Raw genomic sequence first — 12740 nt, 5'->3', positions numbered from 1 at the left:
CACGTTTATAAAAGATGCTTTAGAATGTTGACGCGTAAGTGAAAGCGGCGAACGTGCAGTAACTGACAAACTGTTACCATGACGCAGCTAATCAAGCTAATCTGATCCTGGACCGAAAAAAACCCACGCGACACACACACTCACACACACTCACACACCAGGGCAAGATTCGTTGTTGATGTTCAGGTGGCGCTGCTGAGGGCGACAGTGGAAGTGCGCCTGTGCGAGGAGGGAGCGTCCTCAGCTCTTGTTCTTCTTCTCATCTCGGTCTCCTCGCGAGAAGGATTGTCTCGCCGTGAAGCCAGGAGCCCCTGTCCCATCTCCTCGCTCGCTGGATGGAGGTAAGCTGCGTGTTTTTTTTGCTCAGATCCACGGGCCTTATTGTAGAGTCTTGACCCCCCTTTATTTATGGCTCACTTGGATCCGATGCGTCGCGGTGCGGATGGAAGACCATGTGCCTTTGGATATTATATTACATTTATTATTGGCAAAAAAACCCCAGAGAAATACCTCAATATTTTTATATTGTCAGATTCTCCCACTCCAGTGTCCACACGCGTGAGATATCTGCTCGTGGGAGGGATGTGTGTCACTGATGTTCTGTACTGGTTCTTGGACAGACTCGTGATCCAGTTCCTATCTTAACAGTTAACATGTGTATTACGAGTGAATGACTTATAACGATCAGATCTTGGGAGGGTCCGAGTAACATCTTTTTATCCCCCATGCCTCTCCTCCTCCTCCTCCTCCTCCTCCTCCTCCTCCTCCTCCTCCTCCTCCACAGGCCTCTATCCTATTCAAGTGAATGAGTACTGCTGCTTCATACCTTCTAGAAGGCTCTGGCTTCCTCACACGACCACAGGATGTTCCCTCATCCTCACAGCTCGTCATCATTAGAAAATGCAGAATTCTTATAGTCATAGATGCACAGCTGCCAGGGGGGGGCGTGTCTCTGAGTATCAATGTCCAAAATCTGCTTCAGACAGTCCAAGGTTCCTTCATAGTCATAATGGGATTAAGTTTTTGTTTCATTTCAACATTGATTTTTCTTTATTGTCTGCGTGAAACGACATAGAAAAACGTGTTGTGTCTTCTCGTACCAGTTTGTTGTTGAATTACACACATTTAATTGAATTTATTATTTCATTAACTCTTCATATAACTTTCTTCAGTTATTTCAGAATATTTAGCTTTATCAAAAAAAGGTACTTTTATATCATTTTAAATGAATGGTTCATAATTGTGTTTTTGGTAAATTTGTTCTTCTTTTTTGTTGTTTTGGCGCGTTATATATAATGTTGCCCCTGAACAAAAATGTAAATGCCTACTACCCCTGCTATTGACTATTGACCTGCTTTGCCAAAACAAAGCATCCATATGTTGCTATTACGTTTTAGGGAACTGAAGTAATGAGAGCAGTTTTTTTAAAATTTATGATAAGAATTTTTAGCTGGACAAAAGACAGGAAAAAGAAAAGAAGAGCGAGTCTTGAAAAATACCAAGCCAAATTCAGAGTTGAAATATATGTATTATCAAAAATAAAACCATTTACCCTTTTAGGCTACAAATAATGTACTTGGCCTGATTTATCCTTTTTTTTTACACATGAGGTGAAGAAAAAAGTGCAGGCAGGGTCAGAAATCAGAGAGATAAAGATGCTGTTAAAAGGGAGACTAGTAAGTAAGTAAGTAAGTAATGGTTATTTGTTAAGCGCCTTTCTAGACCAGGGTCACAAAGCTCTTCAAAAATCAAAACAATACACAGTTAAAATATATATTCTTAAAAAGGCCAAGACACATAAGACAAACACAGGAGTCCCAGAAAATTGGTGAAAAGCCTGCACAAATAAAAATGTCTTAATATGTTTCTTGAAGGAGTCAGTAGATTCTGATCCACAGACCTCAGAGCCCGAGCTGGGGTGTAAGGCTGGATCAGATCATTGATGTAAGGAGGAGCCTGACCATGAAAAGCTCTGAAAGTAAGAACCAGAATTTTAAAGTTGATCCTGAAAGAAACTGGCAGCCAGTGAAGAGTTTTAAGGATCTGGGAAATGTGAGTTCTTCTACTAGAGCGGGTCAGAATTCTCGCTGCAGAGTTTTGCAGGCGAGACAGATCCTTTTTGTTAGGGCTCATAAGGAGATGGTTGGAGTCTGGGTCGTGTGATAGTTTGTCGGAGGAGGAGGGGATACTGGAGACATGCTGGACATATGATGTGCGACATGAACAGGAGATGTCGACACAACACATCATCCTATACATTGTGACTTTTAATCTGGAGATGAGGCTGCTTTTACACATGGTGCCTGCGGACTTCCTCTGAACTCCGTCTGTGGGACTTCACAAATTGTGCTACATTTGGAGATGAAACCAGTTCGCTCAAATGGCCTCACATGGCCTTAAGATGCACAGACAAGTCTAGAACTGGGTCTGTGATCACAGAATTGATGTCAGATAAGCCTGCGCTCCACCCAAGGATGAACAATTATGTCAATAAAGTGTTTAATAACTTAAGGATATTCAAAAAATGAACTTTATTGCCAACATCTTTTCAGAATTTTATAACAGACATGACTTTATTATGACCATAATTTAACGGTTTCAACGACACACCCAGCCGTCTGTAGGTTGAACATTGTCTATAAAATTTTCTTATCTGCACGGTTTCTGGAGATGCCTTAAGAGGACACGGCAAACAGAAGACAATAATAAAACAGGACAAGAATGAAATTCTGGTTATGAGCTCATTAAAAACAGTGATCTCGCAATTCAATCAAGATTTGAAAAACGCAAATGATAAATATGATTCAAGTAAAGATGTGAATACCTTGGTTAAATAGTTATACGCCATAAGATATATCTTAAGTTCACTTTATTACATCACATTTAAAAAAAACGTTTTACAATGAATGATTTATTATTATTTTTAAAATTTTGAGAGGCAACACATTTTTCGGAAAGCTTAAAGATTAATTGTTGAACTAATGTCATTTTATTACGAGTAAAAAAAGGAAATACAATTCAAATTTGACCTTCAGTTCAACCTTCCAAACAGTTGCATGTTGCTTGTCCAGGTTAACTTGTTTATTGTCTGTCGTCGTCATACATTCCAGTCTTGCTTTCTGGATCCGGGGTGGGCCACATTGTGTACTGTGACTCTTGTGAGGCAGACTCGTGCCACATTAAAGTGTGAATTAAATATTAATAAATGGAGAGACTAAAAATAGTAATAGTAAAAAGAAGGCCAGAATAGAAAAAAACATCGATATTTCAGTGTAAGGAAATGTATTTGATTGTTTGTATAGTAATATAATACAATAACTGTGGACATGTAAGTAAGTAAGCAAGTAATTTTTATTTATATAGCGCTTTTCCAGACCAGGGTCACAAAGCGCTTAAACAATCAAAACAATATTCAATAAAGTATATACTTTAAAGGTCAAGATAAAACTGATAACACAATGTGAATATCATATCTAGGCACTGAGGTGTCAAAATCATTTCTATACAAACAGTTTAACTTTGACCTCGTGAGGGCCCCGTAAATATAGTCACAGTAAGATCAAATTGCGAGTCAGCAAATCAGACTTCCTCCTCTTGGAAGAAGCCCAGCCTCCACTCGAAGGGAGCCGAGCTGATAGTGAGCGTCAGAGAGGATATGGATTTTCATACACATCCCAGCTGAAAGGTAGGAGAAAGACGTTTTGTCTTCAGCAGACGTGACGAATCAACCCGCCAACAGTGGATTTATTCTTGTCAGACTTGGCAGGCAATGACAGCGGAGGAGTGGTCTGTGGGGTGCTCGGCGGACAAAACACTTCACAGATGTGACTTCTCAGTCCTTGAAAGTTCTCCTCTCACTCCACAGTCTCCAACAATGAGCTGTTCAGTGTCTTTTCTGCTCTCGTTTTTTTCACGTCCGCTTATTGTAGATTTGAACTGCATTTCCGTTACTGGCACAAGATACTACACACAACATATTCCGCCCTTCCTGTAAAAACCTCAATATGACTTCATAGAGTTTCATTTTGAGTTACAACAACTGAGTGAACAGGCCCTGATCTTATCAGTGTGTTTTTTTTCCCTCTCTTTTTCAAACTGATTCATAGCTCAAGTATCTCATTTAGATTAAACTCCACTGGAAAAATGTGCCATGACTGTATTTCCACCTTGTGTAGGTCAGTGTAAAACAGAAGAACTAAAGATAGAAATGTTTCTGGCAACTGTTTTTACTTCAATCTTGCAATAAAGGCATTTCTGTAATAATTTAATCTCATAATATACTTTTTTTTTCAAGTTTAAGGATGCGCTCGCTGAGGAAGACTGTCGTGCTGGCCGTCCTGGTTTCAGTAGTTTTGGTGTTGGCCTTCATCCATTCGTGGCCCACACGGGCCTACACCACCGTGGACGAGTGGCGAAGGCAAGGCGCTTTAATCGAGAGTAATCCGGAGGAGAGACCGCCTGACCAGAGATACAGCAACATCCCCTTCCACGTGAGAGAGAGCGTGGCCAGGTAAGTGGTCCTCTTCCCTATTCTTCACACCTGAAATCGCTCTAATATTTCCACTCTGGGATCCTCTAGTTTGTTGGCTCGTAACGGGTGCGTGTGCGAGGGCGAGAGCAGAAGGTTGAACCTGCCCTTCTCTCAACTCTTGTTCCCTCGGGTGTCGTCGCTCCCGCTGCACACTGCCTACGATGCGTCGGAGCTGGAGGAGATCAAGAGGAGACGGGCCAAAGAGTACGAGAGTTTCCAGAGGAGGTAAATGTAGCCGAGAAGAAAACGTTTCCATTGATTGTGTTCGTTGAGCACATCGTGAAAGTAGGAAGTACACAAAAAGTGAGATATGCAACTTACATTTTCTACTAAGAGGATAAACGATGAAATGATGATCATGCTCCATAATTCATCATCATATATCATTTGTAATACAAATTTAAAAAAATTAAATAAAATGTGATCACACATTGTGTTCAATGAGCCTTTATCACGCTGCTAAAACTAGCCAATACGTAACTTAAATACTGGTCACATGACAATAAACATTAAAAATCTTGTGTTCAATAAAAAACACAGGACACATGGAAACTAAAGTACAAGGTGGGGACTTAAATTCCCTGAGAGGTCTAATTTAATACATTTACTTTCTAGACATCTCTGATAGGGGGGACGAAGTAAGGAAATAAACAAAACTATTAATGAAATAAATAATAACCAAATAACCCTCTGGATTATTCACAGTAAAAAGTAAGGAAATCCAATTTAAGCCATAATATTTTGGTACCTTTTAAATCAGACCTTCTTAGAGAGCAAAGAATGTAGGTAGGTACAAAATCTAACATACGGTCTACTCTAAAAAAAAAAATGTACCCCCTTAAAAAAGAAGGTCCAAATACTTTCTACAAGCACTGTACATGTAATTACTTTAGGGACCACTATGAAATGCTGTGGAGGTTAATATGTCTTGTTTAACTTGGAAATATAGAATATATCAGGTAACGGGTTGAAGAGTCCAACCCCAGAACAGCTGCACGGTATTCTTAAAGTTCTAACAATGATTAAAAGATTTAAATCACATATAAAACCTGAAATGAAAGCTTGACACAAAGATTTACTGTCACATGATTTTTTTAATGGCATGTACAGTTCGCACTGAATATACCTGTAAATGCACGCCCACTTTTTCTACACAAATTCCTGTGTTGTTCTTACATCACCGGCAAATAAAGCTGATTCTGATTTGTCTGGACGTTTCTTCTTTTGTGTTGATACTTAAAAATAACTTAAGTAATTTATTTTTCAGATCACAGTCCTCTGTGGAAATGCTGATGTTTGCAGAGGCGAATAATCCATTTCAGTATCCAACACGGGGAGTCGAGGTGCAACCGCTGAAAACGATCATCATCCCAGGTGAGACGCCTCAAGAATATAGGGGAAACGCATGTTTAGTTTTGTGGCGTTATGAGACACAACTATAATAATAATAATAATAATAATAATAATAATAATAATCTCTATTTATATAGCGCCTTTCTAGACCAGGGTCACAATAAGTCTGGACATCACCGTTTGTTCAGAACACATTTTATACACATCGCACAAAGACACAACCTTCAAATGTGCTCAAACCTCCTAAACTCTGAAATGAAAAGCAATTTCATCACGCTATCTTCAAGAATTGGAACATATTATAGTAATATTTAGAATTCTCAAGTCAAGCAGCTGCAGTGATGATTTACTTGAGCAGAAGACTTATACTCTTTTTTGGTTCTTTTTTAATTTTTTTAATTTTCACATTTATAAAGTCTCCCTCAAAAATGTGGATTTGGCCACAGATCCTACCACACCGTTTAAAAAACATCTGAACGTTGGTTCCAATGTTTTTTTGTTGTAAATATGTCAGTAATTAAAATGTATCATGTCCACCATGTTAATAAAGTTGAATAAACTGTCATTCCTGTCACAACACAGTAGACGTAAAATTATTAACTTTAAAATTGACTTTCTAAGTCGATTCTAAAGGTATAACTTTACCAATCTTTCCGTCTATTAATATAATTGTAATCAACTTCTTTCATTCACTTACCAAATTGACAGATTTAATCCAACAACGACTCGACCAAAAAGTAAACTTTGAAATGTTTGTCTTTGAGGTTGATTTTCTCTCAGATTGGCATTTCCTGATGCTTATTACTTTCCTGCCCAGTCTTCCTCTGATTCCTTTAGGGTCTACTGAAGCTCAATAAGTTATTCAGGACACTTACACGGACTCACTCTACTCACTACTCTAAAGTAACTAACTGAAAAATCCACTTCTAAAGGGGAATCAATTCATTTAGGTTGATGAATTCTGGAAAATATAGTCTGCCCCTTGTAACCTACTATGAATTAGTTACTTCATCTCGGTTCAGGAGTTTTAAAAGACCTTGAAAATTGTTCTGATTGCTCAACAACTGTCTCTTTTGTCCATGTGAAGTCATGGTGTCCCGTGCTCCTCCAGATTCACCACAGTCTTGAAGAGTCTTGAAGCTTTATTAATGCTCTGACGTTTGCAGGTTTGGCCCTACAGGACATTCCCAGAGACCATCACATGGTGAGTGTCGAGTTCCTGCACAAGCTTTGTCGTCTTCTGGACGTCCCTCTCATCGTTCGTTCCATCTCAGGTTAACATCACTGCCTTGCTGGGGACGCTGAACGTTGCAGCTGAGGTGGATGGCGTCCGAGTTAGAGGCGATGGAAAGATGCAAATGACGGTGTCCAGCAGGCTCCTGCCCAACTTGAACCGACAGCTTCAATTCGTCACCTATACAAACACGCGGTTTCACCCCAGCACCGTGGACACAGGTGAGACGGTTATATTCCGCGAGAAAAAAAAAATCCTTGTCTTAAATGTTGCTTAACTTTGATTTTGTCATCAATCTTCGTAAACCACAAAAATATCTATAAACAAAACAAGTGAATAATTGTATTTTGACTCTATCTACACCTTCCAAATTATTACGCAAATTGTATTTAAGTGTTATAAAGATTAAATGTTTTGTTTTTCAGTTAAACTCATGGACGGTATTGTGTCCCAGGATCTCTTTGGATCATTGAAATCCATCTCAGACACATGTGACCAATTAGTTTGCCGGTTGACCCCTATTAAAGAAAAACTACTTATGGAGGGCGTTCCACATTATTAAGCAGATGACCATTTCCAAGCAATACGGGAAAGAAAAAGCATCTCTGCTGCCGAAAAGCGTGAAATAGTTCAATGCCTTGGGCAAGGTATGAAAACCTTAGATATTTCACGAAAACTTTAGCAGGATCATCGTACTGTTAAGAGATTTGTGGCTGATTCAGAGCAGAAACGGGTTCCTGCAGATGAAGGAACAACGAGGAAGGTTTCTTCCAGACAAAAACATTGGTTTAAGAGAGCAGCTTCTAAAATACCATTACAAAGTATCAACCAGATATTTGAAGCTGCTGGTGCCTCTGGAGTCCCATGAACATCAAGTTGTAGGATCCTCCAGAGGTTTGCAGTTGTGCATAATCCATCTATTCGGCCCCTTTAAGGTCCCTGAAGGTGTGGAAAGGACCTCTGTAAAGTACGTGGAGTTTCTGACTGACCACTTTCTTCCATGGTACAAAAGGAAGAACCGTGCTTCTCGTAAAACAAGATCATCTTCATGCACCATCTCATGCTGCATGGAATACCTCTGCATCATTGGCTGCTATGGGCATAAAAAGGGGAGAACCTCCTGGTGTGGCCCCCATCCTCCTCTGACCTCCTCAACCCTATTGAGAACCTTTGGAGCATCCTCAAGCAAAAGATCTATGATCCTGCAAAGAAATTCAAGCAGAAACTGTCCAAAAACTCACAAGGTCAATGGATGCAAGACATGTGAAGCTGTTATCACATAAGGTCCTATGTTCAAATGTTACTTGACCTGATGATTTTTATGATTCTAATTGAAATAGCTTTTGATTTCAGTAACTATGACCTCCTTATGCTGCAAATTAAAAAAAAAAGAGCATTTTCAGTTATTAACAACCTGTAAAATGTTATAAAACTCTGTCGTGCCTAATCATTTGGAACGGTGCATTTTAAGTTTTTTATTCTTAAAAAAAATACAGTTATCATTTGGAGGTTTGTTCAGTAACATTGGAATTCATTAAATAACAGTTGATGACTCAGCAAATTATGCTGACTGTCGTGGGTCGACTATTTAGGAAAATCTGAGGAAAATATAATTTGCGTAATAATTTGGATCACAGTGTATAGTCAAACATCCCGTTGCTCAGACAGCATTCATTATATCTGTTTGTTTTTTGTTGTGTATTTCAGTGCAGCTCTCCACCGAGGGTCATCAAGCCTCCTTCGCCATCAAGGTCCGTCACAGGACCACGCCCAAACTCTACAACACCGGATCCAAAGGAGGTACGGCGAGCAGCTCGACCAAAACTAAATGGGATTAGTGTTGAATCTTTGCGTCTTGATCACAGCGGAGTACAACATCAGTGCCTTGGTGACCATAGCAACGAAGACCTTCCTGCGCTACGATAGGCTTCAGAATCTCATCGACAGCATCAGGAAGTACTACCCCACCGTCACCATCGTCATCGCAGATGACAGCGATCAACCGAAAAGCATCAGAGGGGACTACATCGAACATTACATCATGCCTTTTGGGAAGGTGTGGACATTCAGAACTCTGCAGCGAGAATTCTAACCCGCTCTAGTAGAAGAACTCACATTTCTCCGATCCTTAAAACTCTTCACTGGCTTCCAGTTTCTTTTAGGATCAACTTTAAAATTCTGGTTCTTACTTTCAGATCTATTCATGGTCAGACTCCTCCTTGTCAGTGATCTGATCCAGACTTACACCCCAGCTCGGGCTCTGAGGTCTGTGGATCAGAATCTACTGATGGTTCCATGTACACGGTTCAGGACCAGAGGAGAGAAATCTTTTCAGGCTGTTGCTCCTAAGCTTTGGAACGATCTTCCTCTCTCTTTGCGCTTGATGGAGTCTACTGACTCCTTTAAGAAACATCTTAAGACGTTTCTATTTGTTCAGGCTTTTCCTTGATTTTCTGGAACTCCTGTTGTGTTATCAGTTTTATCTTGACCTTTAAAATATATACTTTATTGAATATTGTTTTGTTTGTTCAAGCGCTTTGTGACCCTGGTCTGGAAAAGCGCTATACAAATAAAAATTACTTACTTACTTACTTACTTACTTACTTACTTACATTCTCACAAGGAAGGCGGCGGCCTATCATTGACGTGTCTGTTGTGCATCATAGGGCTGGTTTGCTGGACGAAACCTCGCCGTCTCCCAGGTGACAACCAAGTACGTGCTGTGGGTCGACGACGACTTTATCTTCACGGCCAACACTAAGCTGGAGAAGATGGTGGACGTCCTGGAGCGGACCACGCTGGATCTGGTCAGTGACGACTGAACCCACGGGTCGACTCACGTCAGAAAACATGCGAAACCCTGATGCAGCGACTTGTCCACAGGTGGGCGGGGCGGTGCGAGAGGCCACGGGGTACACCGCCACCTACAGGCAGACCATCTCCACCGAGCCCGGGCAGGACGGAGACTGTTTGCACATGAGACTCGGATTTCATCACATCATCGAAGGCTTCCCCAACTGCGTGGTCACGGATGGGGTCATCAACTTCTTCCTGGCTCGCACCGACAAGGTCCAGCAGGTCGGGTTCGACCCCCGACTGGCCAGGGTGGCCCACCTGGGTGAGTACTGGGAGGATTGATTATTCTAGTTGTGTGCAAATATCTGCTAGAACATTAACATTAACCTACCGGGCCCAAAAGGAATTGAGGAATGGATTTATTTGGTTTTTGTTACAATTTGTTGATCTTTTTAGACGATAAATGTGATGTTCTATAGCAGGGGTGGGCAATTAAATTCCCTCTGGGGCCACATCATATACTGTGACTGTTGTGAGGGGCCGTCAATCCAAAGGAGGGGGGCGAAGAGCTAAAATATGTATAATACAGAAGAACTTTGAAAAAACAAAGCAAGTAAGAATAGTAAAGAAAGAAATATCAGCATAAAATAAACCTGACTATGTCAAAACACTTTTATCAACCTTTTATGTAAAAGAAACTGATGGAAAAATAATTTTTTACTCCAAATATGATGTCAATAATTTCGATGGGCAAGAACTCTTCTAAAAAAAGGAAAAGTAAAAACAAAAAAATCAGAAACATATATCTTTATATATTTAGAGTTAATACAATAATAAACGCAATATTAAATTGTAAGCTGTCAGAAATAATGTCTGTGTTCTACTCTGACCTCTTGAGGGCCACATGAATACATTCAAAGGGCCACATGTGGCCCCCGGGCTGCACTTTGCCCAGGTGTGTTCCATAGTAACATGTTTACGACAAACCTCGAATGAGATGGTGTGATTAAGGAAGTAAATAAACCAAACCAATGTAAAGAGTGAAAACTACTCTTAAGAGAATGGGGGAACAAATGACAAAAGAGGACAATTCAATTCATCCAAATGTTGACCCTTTCATCTGTAATCCCCTCTCAGAGTTTTTCATCGATGGCCTGGGATCTCTCCACGTGGGCTCCTGCGACGACGTCGTCATCAATCACGCTTCAAAAATAAAGATTCCCTGGTTGAGCGTATCAGAGAGTGACAAGACTTACGCCAAATTCCGTTACCCATCTGCCACCTCTGACGCCCAGCGCTCGAAAAACGGCCTCCTCTTCTTCAAGAACCGATTCCAGTGTTTGACTCATAACTAGTTTGGATGCCGAGAGGTTGACCACGTGGTCGATCCTAGCACCTCTCTGCTGGTCCTCAGACTTGCTCCACGTGACGCCAAGCTGGAAACCTGCTGTATTTAAATCCTTAAAAGTAATTAATTTAAATGTAAGTGTTTTAGCTTCTAAACACCCACTGGTTGGAGCGACTTTGTGGTTCTTCTCAGAGGAAAAATGCCGTGAGTGAGCAAGTACTCCATACTTCTACAACAGAGGAACACTTGCCAAAAAGAACCGCTTCGGAACAAATGTGACTCCTTGACAAAGAAACGTGAAAGAACGCGAGACCAAGTTCTGGTTCCGTCCACCACCACAGTCTGCTCTGAAGCAGCCTTGGTTTCCTATATTACATCAGTATTACAACAGTATTACAACAGAACGAGGCAATAAGTCTAGACTTGCAATGAAGGAGCGAAGTCAAGTGAGAGCAGGATGGTGAACTTTCTTAATATAAGGAAGTGAAATATGTGCTCTGAGGATGTTTGGAGAAGCAAAAAGCACAATGGCCTTTAGATGGCGCCCCCGTACAACCCTCTTGTTGTCAAAGTTTTTATTTGAAGTTCCATTCAGAGCTGCCAAATGTTTATGTATTTATTTATTTAGGGTCTCAAAAGGAATATTTTGAAATATTTTTGTGATGTTGTTCAGTTTCATATGGCATGAGCCATATGAGCAGTATTTTTTTTGTTGCCATAACAAAGAGCCAAAAAATATTTTGAAAGCCATTCATACACTAACACAAACATTTATTTTGCCTGCGTCACCCCAAAAGTAACCCCAATGTATGTCTGATCACTATGCTTTCATTAATGCAGTTTTCTATTCATTTTTTGGTGCTGACTTATTAAAATGTTTGTGTAAATACTTTACAAGTCTGTTGATTTCTAGTTGACATGCTAGAGCAGACGGAAAATGACTTATTCGATTGTAAACATGCATTTCATTTTATGTGTCAATCATTAACACCATTGTGGTCTGTCTCAAAAACTAGATAGATAAGATACTATGTGGTTGATTCACAGAGATCATGAGCTGTTTGTCTCGGTGGTGTCTTGACCTTTTAAGCATATGTTTTATCGGGTTTTGTTTTGATTGTTTAAGTACTTTGTGACTCTGGTCTAGAAAAGTGCTATACAAATATTACTTACTTACTTACAGTTTTGTACTGAGGACGGATCCAATGATTGATGAAAATCTGGCAGATGATTTATCAATAAGAAGCTATCGGATGCTTCTCAATCTAGTTCAGAACTAGCACATTTAGGAGGAGAGTGATGAAATTCTTTTGCATGCCATTCTCGTAGACAGTTCAAGGGCTTCATCACTGAGGCACCTAATTCCTGTCAGAACATACAAAATCTTTGCACCTACCATCCAAACATAAAATAATAAAGGCAATTTCCATGTGCAAAGGCTTAATAAATCGGATTAATTTGCAAAACAAACTTAATTG

General features: G+C 40.1%; 1 protein-coding gene across 2 annotated transcripts; it reads left to right on the top strand.

Moving 5' to 3' along the window:
* Positions 1–103: 103 nt before the first annotated feature.
* Positions 104–12732, top strand: b4galnt1b (beta-1,4-N-acetyl-galactosaminyltransferase 1b). Of its 2 annotated transcripts, none has more exons than XM_087800908.1 (11): positions 104–341; positions 4295–4510; positions 4580–4756; positions 5799–5905; positions 7051–7088; positions 7159–7339; positions 8826–8918; positions 8984–9174; positions 9785–9925; positions 10002–10236; positions 11052–12732. In XM_087800908.1, the coding sequence occupies exons 2-11, from the start codon at positions 4302–4304 to the stop codon at positions 11267–11269; spliced, it is 1590 nt and encodes a 529-aa protein (XP_087657034.1). In that variant the 5' UTR covers positions 104–341; positions 4295–4301; the 3' UTR covers positions 11270–12732. The 2 variants fall into 2 exon arrangements, with proteins under 2 accessions (XP_087657034.1, XP_087657035.1); XM_087800909.1 differs by lacking the exon at positions 104–341 and adding an exon at positions 2152–3685.
* Positions 12733–12740: the final 8 nt, after the last annotated feature.

Source organism: Callionymus lyra, chromosome 10 (genome assembly GCF_982586985.1).
Source record: "Callionymus lyra chromosome 10, fCalLyr1.hap1.1, whole genome shotgun sequence".
Classification (NCBI taxonomy): domain Eukaryota; kingdom Metazoa; phylum Chordata; class Actinopteri; order Syngnathiformes; family Callionymidae; genus Callionymus; species Callionymus lyra.
This window is presented reverse-complemented; position numbering and strand designations above follow the sequence as displayed.

What these genes read in the sequence shown, in the direction of transcription:
- b4galnt1b (XM_087800908.1), top strand. Translation starts at nt 4,302, where the DNA reads ATGCGCTCGCTGAGGAAGACTGTCGTGCTGGCCGTCCTGGTTTCAGTA. An exon ending in TTCCCAGAGACCATCACATG is followed by an intron (nt 7,089 to 7,158) that starts GTGAGTGTCGAG and finishes GTTCCATCTCAG; the next exon opens with GTTAACATCACTGCCTTGCT. An exon ending in CAACACCGGATCCAAAGGAG is followed by an intron (nt 8,919 to 8,983) that starts GTACGGCGAGCA and finishes TCTTGATCACAG; the next exon opens with CGGAGTACAACATCAGTGCC.